Source organism: Calonectris borealis, chromosome 1 (genome assembly GCF_964195595.1).
Source record: "Calonectris borealis chromosome 1, bCalBor7.hap1.2, whole genome shotgun sequence".
Taxonomy (NCBI): domain Eukaryota; kingdom Metazoa; phylum Chordata; class Aves; order Procellariiformes; family Procellariidae; genus Calonectris; species Calonectris borealis.
This window is the reverse complement of record NC_134312.1, coordinates 220,844,999-220,863,024: the sequence shown is the minus strand read 5'-3', so window position 1 is coordinate 220,863,024 and position 18,026 is coordinate 220,844,999. Positions and strand designations below refer to the sequence as shown.

Genomic DNA, 18,026 nt, shown 5'->3' with positions numbered 1-18,026 from the left:
GCCAGGAGGAATTGACGCCCCCCTCCGGAGCTCACCCGGTTCAGCCACCTCCAACACCTCCTTGCCGTGCCAAGGGCCAGACCTGGCTTTGCTCCACAAGGACACTTCCGCTACCTCCAGGAGCAAGGGCTCGTACCCACAGAGCTGTGACCTGCAGCCTGTTCTGGTGCCAACAGCCAAAGTGGGGACAAAAGGGCTCCTGGAACGAGCAATGCCAACCCTCAGCCCTGGGGAAGGCGGCCCTTGCCCCCGCGGGGTGCACTGCGCAGAGCGCCAGAGGGCTCTACTCACCCTCAAGATGCGTTAGCAAGACGTTAACAAAAAGATGTTTTATTAGCACTAGGAAACCGTTTCCTAGAAATACAAGAACCCCAGGTCTGCAGCAGGTAAGCCCAGTGCCAGAACTGTTAGGGCAGGGTTCAGGTGGGAACTCCCCCGGCTGGAAGGGCAGGCACAGCGATTTCTTTCTTGGTGCCCACCGGCCCCGGCAGGCACAGAACAGACATGGCCACTGCCAGGAGGCTCTCAATGCCGATGCACTAGAGGACACAGATCCGCAAGGCCGGGTCTCGGTGCAGAGTGCATCTGCAGCTCCAGATCAGGACTACCAGCAGCACGCGGACAGGCAGGGCTGAAACGTTACTACACAGGGCCTGGATCCACCCTGCAGCCACCGAGCCCACTGCTGCTGTCGGTGTGTGACCCAGGACGACAGCCGTACTACGTGGCAGCGCCTGGAGCCCCTTGCAAGGGTCCACCGGGGCCCGGAGCCGGCAGGTCAGGAGAGGCTTCATGTCCCCCAGCCCCCGGCAGGGCAGTCGGTGCCGCCGATGCCACCTGGGCCGAGTTCTGGGACGCCTGGGCTGCGCCGGCCTCGTAGTCGGAGACGCGGCGCTGCATGATGGAAGGCATCAGGGCCACATAGGCATTCATCAGGCGGTGGTTGGAGTGGACCAGCTTGCCGGCGCAGCTGTCGAGGCACGTCTCCTGCAGGATGGGGGGGATCAGCGCGGCAAGGGGGCTGCCACGGCCCTCCGGCCCCGTGCGCAGGGGCCGGCCTTGCCCGACCCGGGGGGCTCCGGCCCCCCCGCGGCCTCACCTCACGCCCGGTGAGCAGGCGGTAGTTGAGGTTGGAGACGCAGTGCCGGAAGCAGAGCTCGGTCATCCGGTTGTAGACCAGCAGGAAGTCCCGCAGCTGGGAGAGAGGCGGCGCCGGCACACGCTCACCCCAGCGCCTGCCCCAGCCCGGGGCCGCGGCACCCGGGACCCCCGGCACCCCCCGCCAACCCGGCCCCCCAGCGCCCGGGACCGCACCAGCCCAGCCGGCCCGACCCCCCGGGCAGGGACCCCCCAAGACTTTCGCCAACCCGGCCCCTCAGCGCCCGGGCCCCCAGCCGAGCCCCTGCACCGCCCACCGGCCCCGGGCCCCACCGGCCCCGGGCCCCGCGCGCCCCGGCTGCCGCCCTCACGCTGCGGAGCTGCTGCTGGTGCTCGGCCCCCGGCTCCATGCCGCGAGGGGCCCTGCCCGGCCGCACCACGGCGGGCTTTCGGGTGGGAAGGTCACTTCCGCCCCACTTCCGCCCGGTGCTCGCCGGTGACGCCACGTCCGGCCCGTCTCCCGGCGGCCCTCACTCGCGGCGTGACGCGGCTTCCGGCGTGTCCCGGGCCGAGGCGCGTCGGGGCTCCCGAGCTCCGGGCGGGGGGTCCCGGCCGTGGACGGGGCGGCGCAGGTGGGCGGTGGGGGCCGGGCAGTGGGGCCGGGGCCGGGGCCAGGGCCGGGGCTGGCGGAGGAACTGGTGCCGCCGGTGCCCGGGAGAGGGGCGGGTGCCCGAAGCAGGAGGGGCCGGGGCCGGGCCCGGAGGGGGTGGGGGGCCGCCGGGTGCCCGGGGCAGGGTGAGCCTGGCCTGCCGGGACAGTGGCCCCGCCGGGTGCCCGGGACAGGGGCCGTGCCGGGGCCGGGCGCTCCGCGCCGGGGCTCGCAGCCCGAGGCCACGACGGGGGCCTGCCCGGGACGGCCGGTCCCCGGGGCGGCCTTACCGAGGGCAGAGTAGCGGGGCGGGCTGGGGACGCCTCCGTCCCCGCTTCCCCCCGGGCCAGGATGGGGCCTGTGGGGACCCGGCCCCCTCGCCTGGGGAGCCCAGGCCAGGCGATGCTGGGCTCTGTGGCCCCTCCCCGGCCGCAGCCCCCCGGGGTGAGCGGGAGCCGGCCCAAGGTGACCGCTTGGCGCTGGGGGTTCCCCGGGACCGGTGGAGGTTTGGCTGGGAGAGACCGGATAGCGAGGCCGGCGTTGCAGCCTCTGCCCCTCGCCGCCTGTCCCGCGGGGCTGCTTCCCGGGTGGGTGCAGGGTCCCACCAAGTTCATGCGGGACCAGCCCTACAAACCTCCTGCCAAACGCAGCCGCCGACGCTGGCCATTTCCCATGGGACAGATGGTTCTGCCTGCCGGGTACCCCGTGGCTGGGAGTGGTGGGGGGCACCAGGCGCTGCAGGGCGCTTAAGGCCGTGGGTCCTGGCCCCAGCCGTGCCTCTCCCGTTGGGCGGGAGCCAGCCGTGTCTGCTCCTGTGGTGTCGTCTCCCTGCGCTGGAGCCGCGGCCTGGAGCAAGGCTGTTGGCCGGCGGGGGATCGCACTGGGAGAGCGGGGCAGGGGAGCGCACTGGGACGCAATGTCCCCTTCAGCCAGGGCCCTCTCCTGGGGGTCCAGTCATCGGGGCCATGTCCCTGCCGGGGCAGGCAGCTAACGGAGCACGAGGCTCCGGCCCCTGCTCAGGTGCCTGGCACCGCCTGCCCTGGAATGTGCTCAGACCGGTCTGGGCGCAGTGGGGCCCTCGCTGCTCCCCCCTCCAGTGCGCGGCCTGGCTGTGGACGTGGCTCTTGGCTCTGTTCTCCCGAGCTCTGCTGTAAAGCCGCGGTTGTCCCAGGACAGGGTCTGCTGCTGCCCAGCCAGGACAGACGGACCACTGCTGTGTGCCGGAGATTCGTGAGGGTCAGGGGAGAACTACCTCGTTTCCAAAACGTGCGAGCCGTGGCCGAAGGGGCGGGAGGGAACGCGCCAGCTGTGCTCCAGGGTTGTGAGCAGGAGCTGGGGCTGGCTCCTCTGGGATGTGCGGCTCTGTCGGGAGCTTTCTGGGAGGCAGGAGGCTGCAGGCCGGGCCAGGGTGGCACATCTGGAGGTACTGCCGTACCGCGGCCGCGGAGGCTGCTCGGTGCTCGCAGCTGCCAGCGCAGGACCAGCTGCCTGCTGTCCTCTGCCTGCTCCCTGGCCGTCAGGAGCTCAGCCCAGGCCTTGGCCCTGCGGCGTCCTGGCTTGGGAAGCCCGGGGTTTCCCTGGCTGGGTGAGAGCCCCAGGATGCTGGCCACAGGGGGGTGGTCTCTGTCTCTGCCTGGTCTCTGGGGCTCCCCGGGTTCCAGCAGCGCGTCTGTGTCCTCGCAGGCCCTGAGGATGTCGGACGGGATCATGAGCAAGGCCGCCACCATGGAGATCCCCATCAGCAGCAACGGGGACACAGGCAGCCTGCCGGAGGACGACGGTTTGGAGCAGGTTTGTAGCTGGGGCCAGGTGGGGATGTGCCGGAGCCCTGGCTGCTGCTTGCCGTGCTATGCCGCCCTGCCGGTTCTGCCCCAGGCCCTCTGTGTCAGTGCTGTGCCGTCCTCTCAGCCGTGCGTCCCGGCTCTGCACCTCAGCTGCCTGCGCTTCTCCCTCTGCTCCAGGACCTGCAGCAGGTGATGGTGTCGGGGCCCAACCTCAACGAAACCAGCATCGTCTCTGGCGGCTATGGGGGCACGGCTGAAGGCATCATCCCCACCAGCACCATCAAAGGTAGGCCACACTGTGGCGCGGGCTCGCGTGGACGGGCTGGGGCAGCAGGGGAAAGCTGGGGCTGCCTGCTGAGGGCAGTGCCGCTCCTCACGTGACAGCAGAGGTGGGGGGGAAAGGCTCTGTGGCGGGAAGGAGGGCACAGCTCACCTTGCCGCCCTCCTGCTCCCCACTGGCCTGCGGGAGCCTGCAGGGAAGGAGGTGTGCTGCTCAAGCTGCAGGGCCCCAGGAGCCTGGTCCCTCTGCCGGGGCACGGCCTGCGGTGGTGCCAGGCGGGGAGGGTCTTGTGTGGGCGCATGGGCAGAATCTCTGTCTCGAGCCTTGACTCGAGTGGGCTGTTGCCTGGGTCACGCAGCACGTCCCCTCCCTGGTCCTGACACATGGTTGTGGCTCGGCCTGGTCGTTCGGTACAACGCCTCCTTCCTGGGACGGCGGCTCCTGCCAGCACAAGGCAGCTCCTTCCTCTTCTTCCCTGCTGGGCTTGGGCTCTGCTGACGGGCTGGCACACGTGTGCCCCTGGCAAAGGCTGGCTGCCTCGGAGCAGAGGGGCTGCCGCCCTGCTAACCCCGCTTCTCCAGCACTCCCCGTGCACGGTAACTAACGATGCTGCGGGAGGGCTGGGCCACGGGCACTCCCCTCTCTTGCAGGCCTGGGGCCTCCCACTGGGGAGGGTCTGTGCCGTCGGCACCCCTGGGGCCGCCGGCTGCGGCTTGTGGCACCTGGGCTTCGCACCGTGCTGAGGCAGGGCAGCTCCTCGGTCCTTCCTCTGGTGGCGGGGAAAGATGCCGGTGTCCCACCTCTCCTCCAGTCCTGGGTGAACGGGGAGCTCTGGGGATGCGCTGGTGCCAGCGGTTGCGCGACGAGGACCAGGGACGGTCTGCCCACGGGGGGACAGGGCAAGGTGGCTCTGAGCCCCACACTCTCCACTTATTTCCTCTTCTTGTTGCTCGGGTCCTGGGGTTGCGGGTGCTCCTGACAGCCAGGCACAGCTGCGACTGGGGCAGGTGTGCCGGGGCCCTGCTGGAACCTGCACCCCCCCCGGGAGCTCTGCCCGGGCGCGGGGGCAGCAATGGCCCAGCGAGTCCATGATGAGCATCGGTGGTGCTGGGCTGGGCCAAGCCGGCACTGCCGGAGCAGCTCCGGCACAGCCGCGTCTCTCGCCCTCTGTCCCTCGTGGTCCTGTTCCACACAAGTTTCTGTCCCCCGACTCTTGCCCCTCTTCCGCAGCAGACAGCTGCTCGACCCCAGCCGCTCCGTGCTGCACTAGGCTTGAGCGAGTGGATTTGCAGAGGGGACATGTGCGTTTGCTCCAGCCTGGTGTGCCGAAGAGCAGCATCAGCGGGTGGCAGGAGGCATGTGCCATGGTTGCCGTCCCCCTGTCTCTGTCATGCCGGGCCTGTACAGCTCTCGGCTCCTGGGGCACGGTGACGGCAGCCGACGGGACGGAGGGAGCGGGGAGGGAGTGCCTGGTGCGGGAGGTGTCCAATTGGCAGCCAGCCATGTCTTCTGATTTCACGTCACACTCATCTGCTCCCGTTGCTCTCCCCTGCTGCCATCCCGCCTGCACACTCATCCTCTGTCCTGGCTGTTCCTGCCCCCATGCCCATCACACCACCCCATCTCCTCTTGCCCCTCTCTGCTCAACACCTGCCAGCCCCTCCATTTCCAGGCTGTCTTGTCCAATCTCACCCACCCCGAGGACCATCCGTCTCCCCCAGTGCATCTGCCGCCAGCAGGATGGCCAACCAGGCTGGTCCTTCAGCAGGTACTGTGGCCGCCCAGCCCCTGGCTGGCGCTCCACGGCCCCCCGCCCAGGCTTGGGCCCCTCACCCTGGGTTAGGGCGCCTGGTTAGTGCTGGGGTCCCTCGGAGCACCTCCACAGAGATACGGCTGCAGCCCCATACAGCCACTGGTGTGCCAGCAGGTGAGCCCGCTGCCGCAGGAGGAAGAGCTTCCCAGTGCTTGTGTCCCCCGGCAGCTGCAGCAGGGTCTTGGGCCTGGTGCTGGGGGGGAGAGGATGGCGCTGCCAGGGCCCTGGGTGGCTCGAAGGTGAGACCCGGATGGTGCCCAGCTGTGGGAGATCATTCCTGCAGCGAGGAGCCCATGCGTGTGCCTCCCCCGGGTGCTGCCGGTTGCCTTCTCTCTCCTCTGGCCCACACAGTGAGGATGTAAGTAAGGCAGGATGCTGCTCAGGGCTGCGAGGAGCACGGTCCAGCATGGCAGGCGCTGGGGCCCCGTCTGTGAGAGCAGATGTGGCTGGGCTGGTGATGAGGCAGCCCCGGGGCCAGGCCCTGCCAGGTCCTGCAGGTAGGCTGGGGTCAGTGCCTTCTCCTGCGGGGTTGGCTGCCAACACTGCCAACGCCAGGGCCCTGCGTGGGACCCCGCTGGAAGGGCTCGTAGGAGCAGGTTCCCCGCTGCGTGCACGAGGTGTCAGGTCATGACGCCTGCAAGCTGGTTAACAGGCACACAGCAGCCCAAGATGGAGGCTGGAGCCTGTTAACGCCACCGGCTCGTGCCCTCGCTGCTGACGGGGGAGAGCTGCTCCGGCCCGGGGCCCGAGCAGGGCAAGGTGCCCAGCGCTGTGCTGCAGCAGCCGCGGTAGCAGCTTCCCAGGCAGGGCAGCAACTGGGCAGGAGCGGGTGCTGCCCAGACAGTGAGTCTATTGTGCGTGGGCTTTGTCGAGCCCCATGCAGCCCTGTGGGAGTCCTGCACTCCTCGCAGTGCCCTGAGCCCTCCGGGCAAAGCCGCTGTGAAGACACCGTTGCTTTTGGGTGAGCAGCCTGGACTGTGCCCTCATGGGCACTGCTGCCCTGCTGAGCCGGTGCCGTGCGGGGCTGTTTCTGTTCCAGGTTCTGGGCTGCACCAGCCCCATCCCAGCCCAGCTGTCGGAGGAGAGGAAGTTGTCCGTGGCATCGCCGTGGAGAAGTTTGACATTGTCAAGAAATGGGGTATCAACACGTACAAGGTGAGCTACTTCCCGGGACCCTCAGGATGGCCTGGCTCGCTGCCAGGGCCGCGCAGCAGGCTGAGGGTTGGCCAGCCCCTGCACTAGGGGCGAAGGAGCAGCAGGAGGTGGAGGACGCGTCCAGGGATCTCCCCGCAGAATTCATGGGGACAGCTTTGCAGCTCCCCGCTGCCCGCAGCAGCAAGGAGCGCTTCCTCCCCGTTGGCCAGGGACCCAAGGCCTCCTGACACCTTCCTCCCTCGCCCTGCAGTGTACCAAGCAGCTGATCTCAGAGCGGTTTGGCCGGGGCTCCCGCACTGTGGACCTGGAGCTGGAGACGCAGATTGAGCTGCTCCGGGAGACAAAGCGCAAGTACGAGTGTGTGCTGCAGCTCGCGCGGGCTTTCACCAACCACTTCTACAGCCTGGTGCAGACACAGCACGCCCTGGGGGATGCCTTTGCGGACCTCAGCCAGAAGTCTCCTGAGCTGCAGGTATGCTCGCTGGGGAGATGGCGCGTGCCTTGCCTCTGCCAGTGCTGCAGCCCCTTGTGCCTGGGGAGGAGACCAAGAGACCCAGATCAACCTTGGGCTCTGCAGCACAGCTGGGGGCAGCTCTCTGCTCCACAGCACCCCAGGTTCCTGAGGAAAAGCAGGAGGAGGTTGGGGATAACAGCGGTCGGCGAAGGCCACAGGGCAGGGGAGAGCATGAAGGGCCATGTCCCGGCACCTCCTTGGAGCACCCAGGATCAGGCTGATGCTGGGTACGTGGGAGGAGAGAGGGGGCTTGCTGGTACGGACCCTGACGACTCCTCCTCTCCCAGGAGGAGTTTGGTTACAACGCGGAAACGCAGAAACTGCTCTGCAAGAACGGAGAAACACTACTGGGGGCTGTCAACTTCTTTGTCTCCAGCATCAACACACTGGTGAACAAGACCATGGAGGACACGCTCATGACAGTCAAGCAGTACGAGACAGCCAGGTAGAATGGTGGCGGCGTGGTCCACAAGCCAGGGCTGGGTTCCCGACAGGTGTTGGGCATCCCCGGGGGGGAATTGCAGGGCCTCAGCATAGCTCTGATGCTGGCTGTCCCTGCACAGGCTGGAGTACGATGCGTACCGCACGGACCTGGAGGAGCTGAGCATGGGCCCTCGGGATGCCAGCACCCTGTGCCGGCTGGACGCAGCCCAGAGCCAGTTCCAGAGCCACAAGGACAAGTACGAAAAGCTGCGTGCTGATGTGGCCATCAAGCTCAAGTTCTTGGAGGAGAACAAGGTGGGGAGGGACGTGGGGCTGGGAAGGGGCCGCGGGGCGCAGAGCGGGGATATGCTGTGCGCTCATCATGTCCCTCGGCCATGCTGCTGTGTGGCCGCCTGCCTGAGATCTGTCTTTGGGTGGGCAGCAGCTGTGAGGCAGGCGGGAGACCCGACTGTGCCCACCTCTCGCTGTTGTGGCTTCTGCCATGCGGCCTTCTCCCGGCTTTCTGGGCTAGCTTTCGGGAGAAGGCCGGCAGCAGCTCTGACCTCCCTCTCCCATGCTAGGTGGGGGCTGCATCCCTGTGCCCTGCCCTTCTCTGGGTGCTGGGCAGCAGGGTCGGCTCGCTGCAGGCTGACCCCTCCTGCTCTTCCCAGATCAAGGTGATGCACAAGCAGCTACTGCTCTTCCACAACGCCATCTCTGCTTACTTCGCTGGGAACCAGCAGCAGTTGGAGCAGACCCTCAAGCAGTTCAACATCAAGCTGAAGACCCCCGGTGCTGAGAAGCCCTCCTGGCTGGAGGAGCAGTGAGCCGCCCCTGCCGCCCCCCCATGCTCTGGCCGGGGGTGCCATGGACCTGAATTCTGACCTCTGGCCGCTGGTGCAGGGCCGGGCCGCGTGCTCGCAGGGTGAGCGAGGGACGCAGCCTGGGCCCTGCTGCAGCCGGGGGCCGTCCGCTGGGTATGGGGGGGCCTGGTTTGGGGGGGAACCCTGGTCCTGCCTGGGGAGAGGAGCCTGGAGAGGCTGGGGCTCCCCTGTCGCGCGTCTCCCCTTCGGGACAGAGTCCAGCCCTGCCCAGCTCGTTTGCGCTCCCTTAGCACAGACCCCTGGCACCAAGGCTGGGAGCCCTCCCTGCCTCCCGGTACCTCTGCGGGGCAGCGGACGCCTCCCTCGCTGGGGCTGCGCACCCCAGACCCCACCGCACACCTGGGGAAGGGGTGGGACACCCCACAGCTCTCCCTCTGCCTCCTCTGGGGCAGGGTGGGAGCGCGGCACCCCACCGGGCCTCCTCCCTGCCCACCCGGCCCAATGCCCTGGGGCCCAGCCCAGGAGTACCCCTGCCCTGAGGCAGAAGCGTTCGTTTCCAAATGAAGACAAAGCTAACGAGGGGCGGTACCAGGATGGCCGGGTCCCCTTGCTGTCCCTGGGGGGGCTGTGGGTTCCTGCTTGCTGCGGCTGGCAGCCAGGGCTCCTGCCTTCTCTCCCAGCTTTGGGGTTGCTCCGTCTCCCCCCTGGCTGATCCTGTGTTCCCCAGGCAGCTGCTCTTGCAGTCCCACCCCAGCCGACCCGGGGGCCGCCCCCCCCCAGCCTCACACTACACTCCCCCACGCGCAGGGTGGGCTGTGCCGGCTGTCTGCAGGGCTGTGGCATGCCCGTCCCTCCCCTCTGGGTCCTCTGACCAGGCCCGTGCTCGCCCGGACTGTGGTGGGGGTGGCCATCCTCGGGGCTGGGGGGGGCCCTGCGCACTGCTGCTAGCGAGGTGTGGGTGGGTGCTGGCCAGACACGGGTCCTCTCACCGCCCTGACATTTAGATCCTGGACGGCTGCCGCAGGAGCTATAGGGACTCAGCCCAAGGACCAAACGCTGGCCGCGTCCCGGGCAGGTGCATGTGCATGTCTGTGTGCGTGTGCTGAGGGTGCGTCTGCCATGCACAGCAGGGCTGGGGCCTCGGCCAGCGTCCCACGCGTGAGAGCTCTGTCCTGCTCCAGCTGAGTGTTGCTTCCAGCCCTGGCCACGTGCAGCACTTGGGCACTTTCTCCTGAGACAAAACAGTTTGTTTTTCTTGCTAATTTAATCCCTGGTAATTTAATGTCTGGATCTGACACACACACCCTTTCCTGGTGAAGGTCTGACCCCCTCTTCCCTCCCAACTTCTGTAAGACTCCAGAATAAAACGGTACGGATCACTTGTGCGTGCGGAGCTGTGGGCCTGGGGTCCCCTGGACTGGGGGCTGACTGCAGGGGCACTGGGTGGTGGTGAGGCCAGGCTGGCCCTTCCCGATGGCTGCGGACTGGTCCCGCCGTAGGTGGGAGGTTCCCCTGCTGCTGCCCTCCGCAGCCTTGAGCCGCGAGGGTCTGGGGAGGCAGCTGAGGTGCCCGAGGGCAGGGGGGACCGCACTGCTCCGTGTTCACCCTGCCCGGCTGCAGAGGCCATGCCCTCCCTCCCCTGCAGGCTGCCAGCCCCTGCCCGCTCTGTTCCCTTGGCCCCCTGCCCACTCTGCGCACCGAGCTGGCAGCCGGAGGATTGAGCAGTGACCGGCACTGCTTGATCCTCCTTGTGCGCAGCCTTACCCAGATTAGCGACTGCGTAGGAACAGGTCTTGGGGAGCTCAGGGCTCCTCCAGCCCAGTTCTGCCCTGCGGTGGGAACACGGCTGCCGGGGGCCAGCAGGAGACAGCGAGACAAGCCCTGAACCATCCCTGAACCAGCCAGGGTTGCCCTGTGACATGGCCAGGCATCAGGTTGAGACAATCAGCTGGTGCTTCAACAAGCCCATCGCAGCTGTGTGGCACGTTGCTGCGGGATCTGGGGCTTGAAAAGGGAACTGTGCAAGTGCACAGGAGAAAATGCATCTGGAGGTGCTGCAGACGCCCCTGGCCTCGGCTCAGAAGGGCAGGAGAGGACTCTGGGAGAGACTCTTGCTCATCCTAAAGTCTTCCCTGGGCATCTACTTCCCTGGGCATTTGCCATCAGAGTCCTGGGCCGCCAGGCCTGTGCTCTGATCCCGCACAGCCGTTCTCACCTTCCCGAAGCACCGGCAGGAATCGGTACCCGGCTGCTGCGGCAATTCCACTCCAGCCTGGGAAGCAAATAGGGAAGACGCTGGGGAGTGACCCCGGGAGAGGGGGCTCGGTGGGGCTCATTCCTCAGGGGCGGACAGGACGTCTGCTGCTCCCGGGGGTCTCGGCGCTGGCTGTCCCCACAGTCCCGCTGGCAGCACCGGGGGTTCGGCCGGGCTCGGAGGGTTCCCCTTCCCCGGGCGTGGCTCCAGCCGGGTGCTGCAGCCTCGAGGAGGGCACCGGGCTGGACACGCCGCTCCAGGGCCGGTCGTCTGGCCGGGCACCCGGGCCGGGCTCCCCCCGGCTGCACCGCGGCCCCGGCGCTCCCCTCCGCCTCCAGCCCGGGGCGGGACGGGGCTGGGACCGGGGCAACCGGGGCGGGGACGGGGCGGGGCGGGCCGAGCCTCAAGAGCCGCGGGGCGACCGGTGCCCCCCGCCCCGTCCCGTCCCGTTGTAGCCATGGGCTCCCCGCGCCGCCCCGCGCCGCCGCCGCCGCCCCCCCCGGCGCTGCCCTCCCCGCCGGCGGCCGCGCAGGGCGGGCGGCTGCGGGCGCTGCACTGGGAGCCGGTGCCCGCGGCGCGGGTGCGCGGCCGCCGCTCGGTTTGGGCTCCGCGGGCCGCCCCGCCGCCGCTGGACCTGCCGCGCCTCCGGCTGCTCTTCCGAGAGCCCCGCGGGGCCGCCCCGGGGCAGCGCCCGCCGCCCGCGGTGAGACCCCCCCCCCCTCGGCCGGGATCCCCCGGGCTCCCCCCGGGGTCCCCCCGCGATCCCGGGCCCCCCTGAGCGCCCCGTGCCCCCCCCAGGCCGCGCTGCTGGAGCCCAAGCGGAGCCTCGCCCTCGGCGTTTTCCTCAAGCAGGTCAAGCGGTGAGCGGAGCTGCCGCCCGGACCCCCCAGGACACCCCCGGGACACCCCCGCGGGTGGGACACTGTCCCACCTCCCCAGGGAGACACCCCGCCCCGCAACCTGCACCCTCCAGGGGCCTGACACCCCGGGGCCCGCACACGGAGGCGTGGGGGGAGACATTCATGTCCCCCCCCGGGTCCAGCCCATGGCGGGGCAGAATGAGACCTGTCCCTAGGGGTCGCGGTGGGGGGGACATTGCGGGTACCTGCTCCCCCCAGGGTCCCGCACACGGGTGGGGAATAGTTGCCCTGTGCACACAGGCACGGATGGGGGGGATCCCTGCCCCCACCGTGCCCACTGCAGGGGGTCGGGTGGGTATCTGCCCCCCTGGGAGGGATGAGGGGGTCTGTTGGCCGCCGGGGGCGGTGTTATCCCGTTGGGGGGCAGAGCACTGCCACGTGGCCAGGCTGGGGGGTCACCTGTGTCTAACGTGTGCCCCCAGGCCTGTTCGCCAGATCGTGCGGGACATCCAGGAGGGTGTTGGGGCACCCTACGGGGCAGAGAAGCTGCTGGAGCTCTCCCGGATGCTGCCCGGTGCCGCAGAGGTGAGGGCTGGGGGGGGGGGGGCCCGGCGGCCCTCCCTGATGCCCCTCTCTGCCCACAGGTGGCCCGGCTGCGCTCCTTCCCCGGCAGCCCCCACCAGCTTGCCGACCCCGAGCTCTTCATGCTACTGCTGACGGAGGTGCCCAGGTGGGAGTGGGGGGTCCCACGCATCAGGGGGTCCTGTGTATCAGAGGGTTCTGCGCCCCCACCCACTCACCCTGCGCTCGTCCCCAGCTATGCCCAGCGCCTGGAGCTGCTGGTGCTGAAGGAGGACTTCTTCCCCCGGCTCAGCACCCTGCGCAGCTCCATCCAGACCCTGACAGACGCCGCCGTCGGTGAGCGGCACCGCGGGGTGCGGCAGGACCATGGGGTGGGGGGGGCATCGTCCCTGCCCCCGCTCACCCCTCGGCTGCTCCTCAGAGCTGCTGGAGTGCGAGGAGCTGCACACCATCCTCCACCTCATCCTGAGCGCCGGCAACCACCTGAACTCGGTGAGCTTGTGGTGCAGGGGGCCTGCTGCCCCCCCCGCTCCCTCCAGCGCAGCAGGGCCGTGGCGACTCCCCCGCTCTGCTCCCAGGGCGGCTATGCTGGCAGTGCCGCCGGCTTCCGCCTCACCTCGTTGCTGAAGCTGCCCGACACCAAGGCCAACGAGCCAGGCATGGACCTGCTGCACTTCGTGGCCATGGTGAGCACCTGTGGGGCCGCAGCATCTGGCCTCCCCGCACTGCTGGGGGACGGGGATGGATTTACAGGGGGGTGCTCGTTCTTGGCAGAGCGTTGGGTCCATACCTGGAGCGGGCTTTTCCCTAATGGGGTCCCAAACGGAAGGTGGTCCCTGTGCACCCCCTCGCTCCTCTCCCTCGCCCTCGGGGCTGCTCCAGACATGGCTGTGGTGGACAGGGCCCCGTCCTGGTCCCTTGCCCACCATTCCCGTGGCAGTATCTGCCATCCTGGGCAGCAGCTGGCACATGTGTGCCTGGCTCTGTCCTGGGCTGCAGCCCCTAGCCGGCACAGGGAGCGTGGCCCGGCTGAGCTGTGTTGCCCCAAGAGGCACCAGGCTCTGTGGCAGCTCCTCTGCCCACCGGCCGCTGAAAGCCCTGGGCTGGCCCGGCCACGTGCTCCTGTTCCCTCCCGCTGGCATGCTGCCGCCAAGCTGTCCCCGGCTGCCTCCCGCTGCCTGGGAGCCACAGGGTGCAGCCAGAGTGGGGCTCGCTGGGGCATCCCCATGGTTGCGGACACCTGCATGTCCCTGGGGAGACCCAGCTCCCTCCCCTGTCCTGCGCAAGGTCACTGCCCGTGCCGCCCTGGCAGGGATGCGCGCTGCCTGCATGCGGGGGAGGCTGTTTTCCCCAGCAGATGAGCTCCAGCGCAGTTTTTCCCATGCTCGCCCCTGCTCTGCCTGGTGGCAGCTGCACTTCTGCCTGAGGGGAGCTGGCGCTGCTGCCTCCTCTCCCTCCTGCCCTCCTGCCCTAAGCACAGGCTTGTCCCTCCTCAGCTGGGTCTGGACCCTCCTGTCACCGCTGCTATAGTCCCATGTGCCTTTGAGGATGTTTTTGTCTTTCCTGGGCGTTTGGTTGCGGGTGTTCATTCAAGTCACTCCTGACACAACTTGGCAGCACGTCTGGCTGGGGATGTGGGGACGTGCGTCCCGGGCTGGCCCCCAGCCCCACCAGGCAGACAGGGAGTTACCTCTGCCGTTCCCCCGAGCTCCAGCGCTGCTGCGCGGGTGGCTCTGCTGGGGCCCTGGGCATGCCCCGTGGTCCGGCGGGGGCTGCTTGCTGCTCCTCTCACCTGCAGGAGGTGGCCAGGGTGGAGAAGAGCCTGCTGGACTTCCCCAGCAAGCTGCGGCATGTGGGCCCGGCCTCGCGGTAAGGGCATCCCCGTGATCCGCGTGCCACGGGGTGGCACCCGCCGGGAGTGGGAGTGGAGGGGCAGGAGGAGTCCCAGCTGTGGGGGGCACAGTGCGGGGGGTAGAGTGAGTGGAACAGTGGGGGACAGGAGACCCATGCATCTCTGCAGGATTGAGGTAGTGGAGGTGGAGGGGGAGCTGCGGCGGCTGGCAGGGCGGCTGGATGGGGCCCGGAGCCTGGGCGCGGAGGGGCTGGGGCCGCAGCTGCAACCCTTCCTGCACGCGGCCGAGGAGGAGCTGCGCGGGGCGTGGGATGTGCTGGAGCAGATGCACCGTGCTGCGGCCACCACCCTCGACTTCTTCTGCGAGGACGCAGCGCCCAGCGGCCTGCAGGAGCTGTGTGCCATCCTGCATGGCTTTGCGGGCCGGCTCCTCGCTGCCGCACAGGTACTGGCCCCCGTGCCCCGTTACATGTGGGGCCGGTGTCGGCTCTGCCACCTGGCACCCGGCTGGCCCCGACCTGCCTCTGCCCCACAGGAGAACTGGGTGCGGGAGCAGGCACAGCACCGGCGGCAGCAGCTGGAGCGGGAGCGGCTGAAGCGTCGCTCCGTTGCCACGTGCTCCGTGCAGGACGTGGCCCTGCGGGACGTGGGGCTGGGCAGCCCCTTCCCGCTCACGCCCCAGCCCGTCCGGCACAGCCTCCACTCCCCACACCCCAGCTCCGAGCCCTGCCTGGCTGCCCCGCGAGGGGACGACCCCCCCAGCTCCCCTGGCCCCCCGGGCTGCGGGAGCCCCCGCCTGCCCCCAGCTCTGCAGAGTCCCGCCCGGCCGCCCGGAGGCCCCCCTGCCCTACTGCGGCGGCACACGGCCCCAGCGCTGCCGGCCCTGCCTGAGGTGGGGGCCTGCGACCAGCCCTCCCCGGGCGCCCCGGCCAGCGGGCAGGGGGAGCTTTTCAAGCCCAGCCCCGAGCCCGACCTGCCCGAGCCGCCCCCTCTGACCGCAGCCTTGGCCCCCACCAGCCCCGTGCCCTTCTTCAGCCTGGGTGGCCTCTTCCAGCGCAGGGGGGCCCAGAAGGGGCCGGAGTGCCCCCGGCCACCCCCGGCCGCCCCCCCCGAGGGCTCTGCCCTGCTCGGCTTCCTCCGGCGCCTGGCGGGTGGGAAGGGGCATGGGGTCCCCCCGAGTTGAGGGGCTGCTGGGCTGGGGCTGCTGGGGCTGCCGGGCCGGGCTCTGATTTTATCCTTCCCCGTGTCCTTGCTCCCATCTGGTTTGTTGTGATAATAAATGCTGAGGATCTCCCTGGCTTCCTGCTCCCTGGGTGGTAGCCACGCTCCGGGCCTGTATGCCGCCCCGCGCTGCCCTGCATTGCGGTCACACAAGGCCGTGGCGGCCCGTGGCTGCCTCCATTGGGCGCAGCACAGCATGATGGAGGCCCCGCTGCCCAGGGGCCTCGCGGCCGCAGCTCCCTGCCTGCCACCTCCACGCCGTAGCTTCATGGCCCTGCCACAGGGCTGGCCTGTGGCCGTGTCCCCGCCGAGCAGGCCCTTCACCGGCCCTGTCACTGCGCCCTTTGTTGTTGGGCTGGTGCCGGCTGTGCCAGGCAGCGCAGAGGCGGGTGCTGTGGGACCCCGTGCCCTGCGGGAGCCGTGCCCAGGCTGGCTGTCCCCTGCCACCCCCTGCCCTGGCCCGGCCCGGCCGCTCTGTCAGCCGCCTGTGCCATCCCATCACCGTGGCCCAGCCAGCACCGGCACAGCCCCAGGACCCTGGTGCTCGTCCCTCCCATCCTGGCAGCTGGTGCCACAGGGCCATTGGGGGGGCCCAATCCAGCCTGAAGTGTGACCCAGGAGGGGGAGGGGACCCGGGGGGGGGCCTGGCCGGCCAGGGACCCTGGGGGTCTCTGTCCACCCCCTGCTCGAAGCCGGGGCAGCTCTGGGGTCAGACCAGGCTACTCACAGCCTCACCCAGCAGCGTCTTGAAAACCTCCAGAGACAGAGGCTGCACAATCTCTCTCGGCAACCTGCTCCAACACTGGACGGTCCTCACAGGGAAAAAACTTTCCCCTGTATCCAGCCTGAAGTTCTCATTTCAACCGATGTCTGTGGTCTCTTGTTCTCCTGTCGTGCACCACTGTGAAGAGCCTGGCTCCGTTTCCTTGTTAAGCTCCCCATGGGTGCTGGCAGCTTGCTGTTAGGTCTGCCGCCTTCTCTCCTGGAGGCTGAACAAGCCCCAGTACCTCAGCAGCTCCTCAGCGCCCGCCCCTGAACTGGCCACATGTTGTCAAGGTCTCTCCGGTACTGGGGGCCCAAAACTAGATGCGGTGTCTGGGTGTGGTTTAGCAAGGGCTGAGTAGAGGGGAGGGCAATCCCTGCCCTCGACCTCCTGGCTGTGCCCCTGTTCACCCATGCCAGGGTGCTTCTGGGCTGTCCTTGCTGCCAAGGTGTCCTGTGGCTCGTGTCCTGCTCGCTGCCCACCCAGGCCCCCAGGACGTTTTCCCCGGAGCTGCTTCCCCAGCCTGGCAGTCCCGGCCTGTGCTGTTGCAGCAGTACTCTGCTTCCCAGAGCGGGACTTGGCGTGTGTCCTTGCTGAGTTTCACACGGTTCCTGTCGGCCCATTCCTCCTGCCTGCCCGAGGCCCTCAGGGTGCAATCCTGCCCTCAAGCGTGTCAGCTGCTTCCCGCTCCCCAGATTGGTGTCATCTGTAACCTTGGCAAGCATGCACTCTGTGCCTGCACTGGGTCATTGCTGGAGATGTTAAGCAGGAGAGGTCCCTGGGCTGGTCCCTGGGGTGCTCCACTTGTCACCCGCCTCCAGGCAGAACACGGCTCTGAGCCCAACCCTGTTTGTGAACCACATGGTTGTCCAGCCCTCCAAACCATAACATCCTGTCTTGGACACCAGGATGGTGGGATGAGGTGCCAAAAGCCTCGTTAGAGTCACCGCCCTTGTCACCTGCGGCCGTCACCTGCCACCACAGCCCCCGTCACTGCACCGTGGATGGTTGGGAGTGACTTCGCCGTGGCTGTGGCAGCGGTGCCGTGCCGGCATGGCCCTGCCAGATGGCAATGACGTGAGGTGGGAATGCCACCCAGCCGGTTCCTCTGTGCAGTTGGGGACAGGCCCCCGGGGACCCCGTCATGCACAGGCGGCCCTGCACCACGGCTGCTCGTGGGCTTTGCCCCACCCGTGTCCATGCAAGGGGTGGGGGGGACACGACACGACACACGGGCCCACTTTGGGGTCTGCCAGCCAGGACCCCCCCACACTTTGGGGGGGGGGGCCACCGGGGCGGGATGCGGTTGCCGTGGCGACAGCCGGGTACCCCGGGGATGCAGGGAGGCGAGCCCGGAGCCCCCCCCATTGCAGAGCCACAGCCCGGACCCGACCATTCGTGCTGAGGGGGGGTTGGGTCCTGCTCTCCCCCCCCTCCCAGGGATCCCCCCCGCCGACCCCCCACTCGGGAACGGCGACGCGTCTCGGAACGACGCGTCGCCGTTCCCGAGTGGGGGGTCGGCGGGGGGGGGGGTGTCCGTGCAGTCCGGGGGGGTAAAAAGCGTGTGACCCCCCTCCCGCCTCGCCGTGGTGCGGTCCGGTCTGGCAGCTGCCTGCCCTGCCCATCCCTGGTGCAGTCCCTGCCGGGCCGGGCCGACGATGCGCGCTGCCGGCCCACGGCGGGGGCTGAGGCGAGGAGGGGGCTGCGTGGGGGGTGAGTGGGGCGAGGGGGGCACGCGTGGGGATGGGGTTGGGACGGGTGGGGGTCTCGCGCGTCGGGAACAGGCCCGCAGTGTGGAGGGGGCTGGCACGGGATGGGGCAGGGGGGTGAGGCGGGATCGGCCCCAGTGGGTCCTATGGGGGGGGTGGTGCAGCGCCGGCCTGTCGCGAGTGGGGGGTAGCCTGGATGGGCTGGCGGGGGGACGACGGGGGGGTGGGGGGAACAGGGAGAGGAA

General features: G+C 69.0%; 3 protein-coding genes across 6 annotated transcripts; 2 read left to right on the top strand and 1 right to left on the bottom strand.

Moving 5' to 3' along the window:
- Positions 1 to 314: 314 nt before the first annotated feature.
- TIMM10B (translocase of inner mitochondrial membrane 10B) lies at positions 315 to 1,604 on the bottom strand. 2 transcript variants are annotated; one of them, XM_075140566.1, is made up of 3 exons: positions 1,470 to 1,598; positions 1,100 to 1,195; positions 315 to 987 (listed from the first exon to the last, which is right to left on the bottom strand). In XM_075140566.1, the coding sequence occupies exons 1-3, from the start codon at positions 1,506 to 1,508 to the stop codon at positions 721 to 723; spliced, it is 402 nt and encodes a 133-aa protein (XP_074996667.1). In that variant the 5' UTR covers positions 1,509 to 1,598; the 3' UTR covers positions 315 to 720. The 2 variants fall into 2 exon arrangements, with proteins under 2 accessions (XP_074996667.1, XP_074996668.1); XM_075140567.1 differs by having other exon boundaries at positions 738 to 1,021; positions 1,470 to 1,604.
- A 26-nt stretch (positions 1,605 to 1,630) lies between these two features.
- Positions 1,631 to 9,919, top strand: ARFIP2 (ARF interacting protein 2). 3 transcript variants are annotated; one of them, XM_075140562.1, is made up of 9 exons: positions 1,631 to 1,730; positions 3,431 to 3,538; positions 3,709 to 3,817; positions 5,469 to 5,738; positions 6,664 to 6,779; positions 7,030 to 7,251; positions 7,581 to 7,738; positions 7,857 to 8,031; positions 8,388 to 9,919. In XM_075140562.1, the coding sequence occupies exons 2-9, from the start codon at positions 3,440 to 3,442 to the stop codon at positions 8,541 to 8,543; spliced, it is 1,305 nt and encodes a 434-aa protein (XP_074996663.1). In that variant the 5' UTR covers positions 1,631 to 1,730; positions 3,431 to 3,439; the 3' UTR covers positions 8,544 to 9,919. The 3 variants fall into 3 exon arrangements, with proteins under 3 accessions (XP_074996663.1, XP_074996666.1, XP_074996665.1); XM_075140564.1 differs by lacking the exon at positions 1,631 to 1,730 and adding an exon at positions 2,000 to 2,334; XM_075140565.1 differs by lacking the exon at positions 5,469 to 5,738.
- On the top strand, positions 8,584 to 15,385 carry LOC142080833 (uncharacterized). Its single transcript, XM_075146938.1, has 8 exons — positions 8,584 to 8,641; positions 12,150 to 12,384; positions 12,472 to 12,572; positions 12,658 to 12,728; positions 12,815 to 12,922; positions 14,035 to 14,105; positions 14,257 to 14,533; positions 14,624 to 15,385. Exons 1-8 carry the CDS (start codon positions 8,584 to 8,586, stop codon positions 15,269 to 15,271), a joined length of 1,569 nt encoding a protein of 522 aa, XP_075003039.1. The 3' UTR covers positions 15,272 to 15,385.
- The last annotated feature ends 2,641 nt before the right edge of the window (positions 15,386 to 18,026 follow it).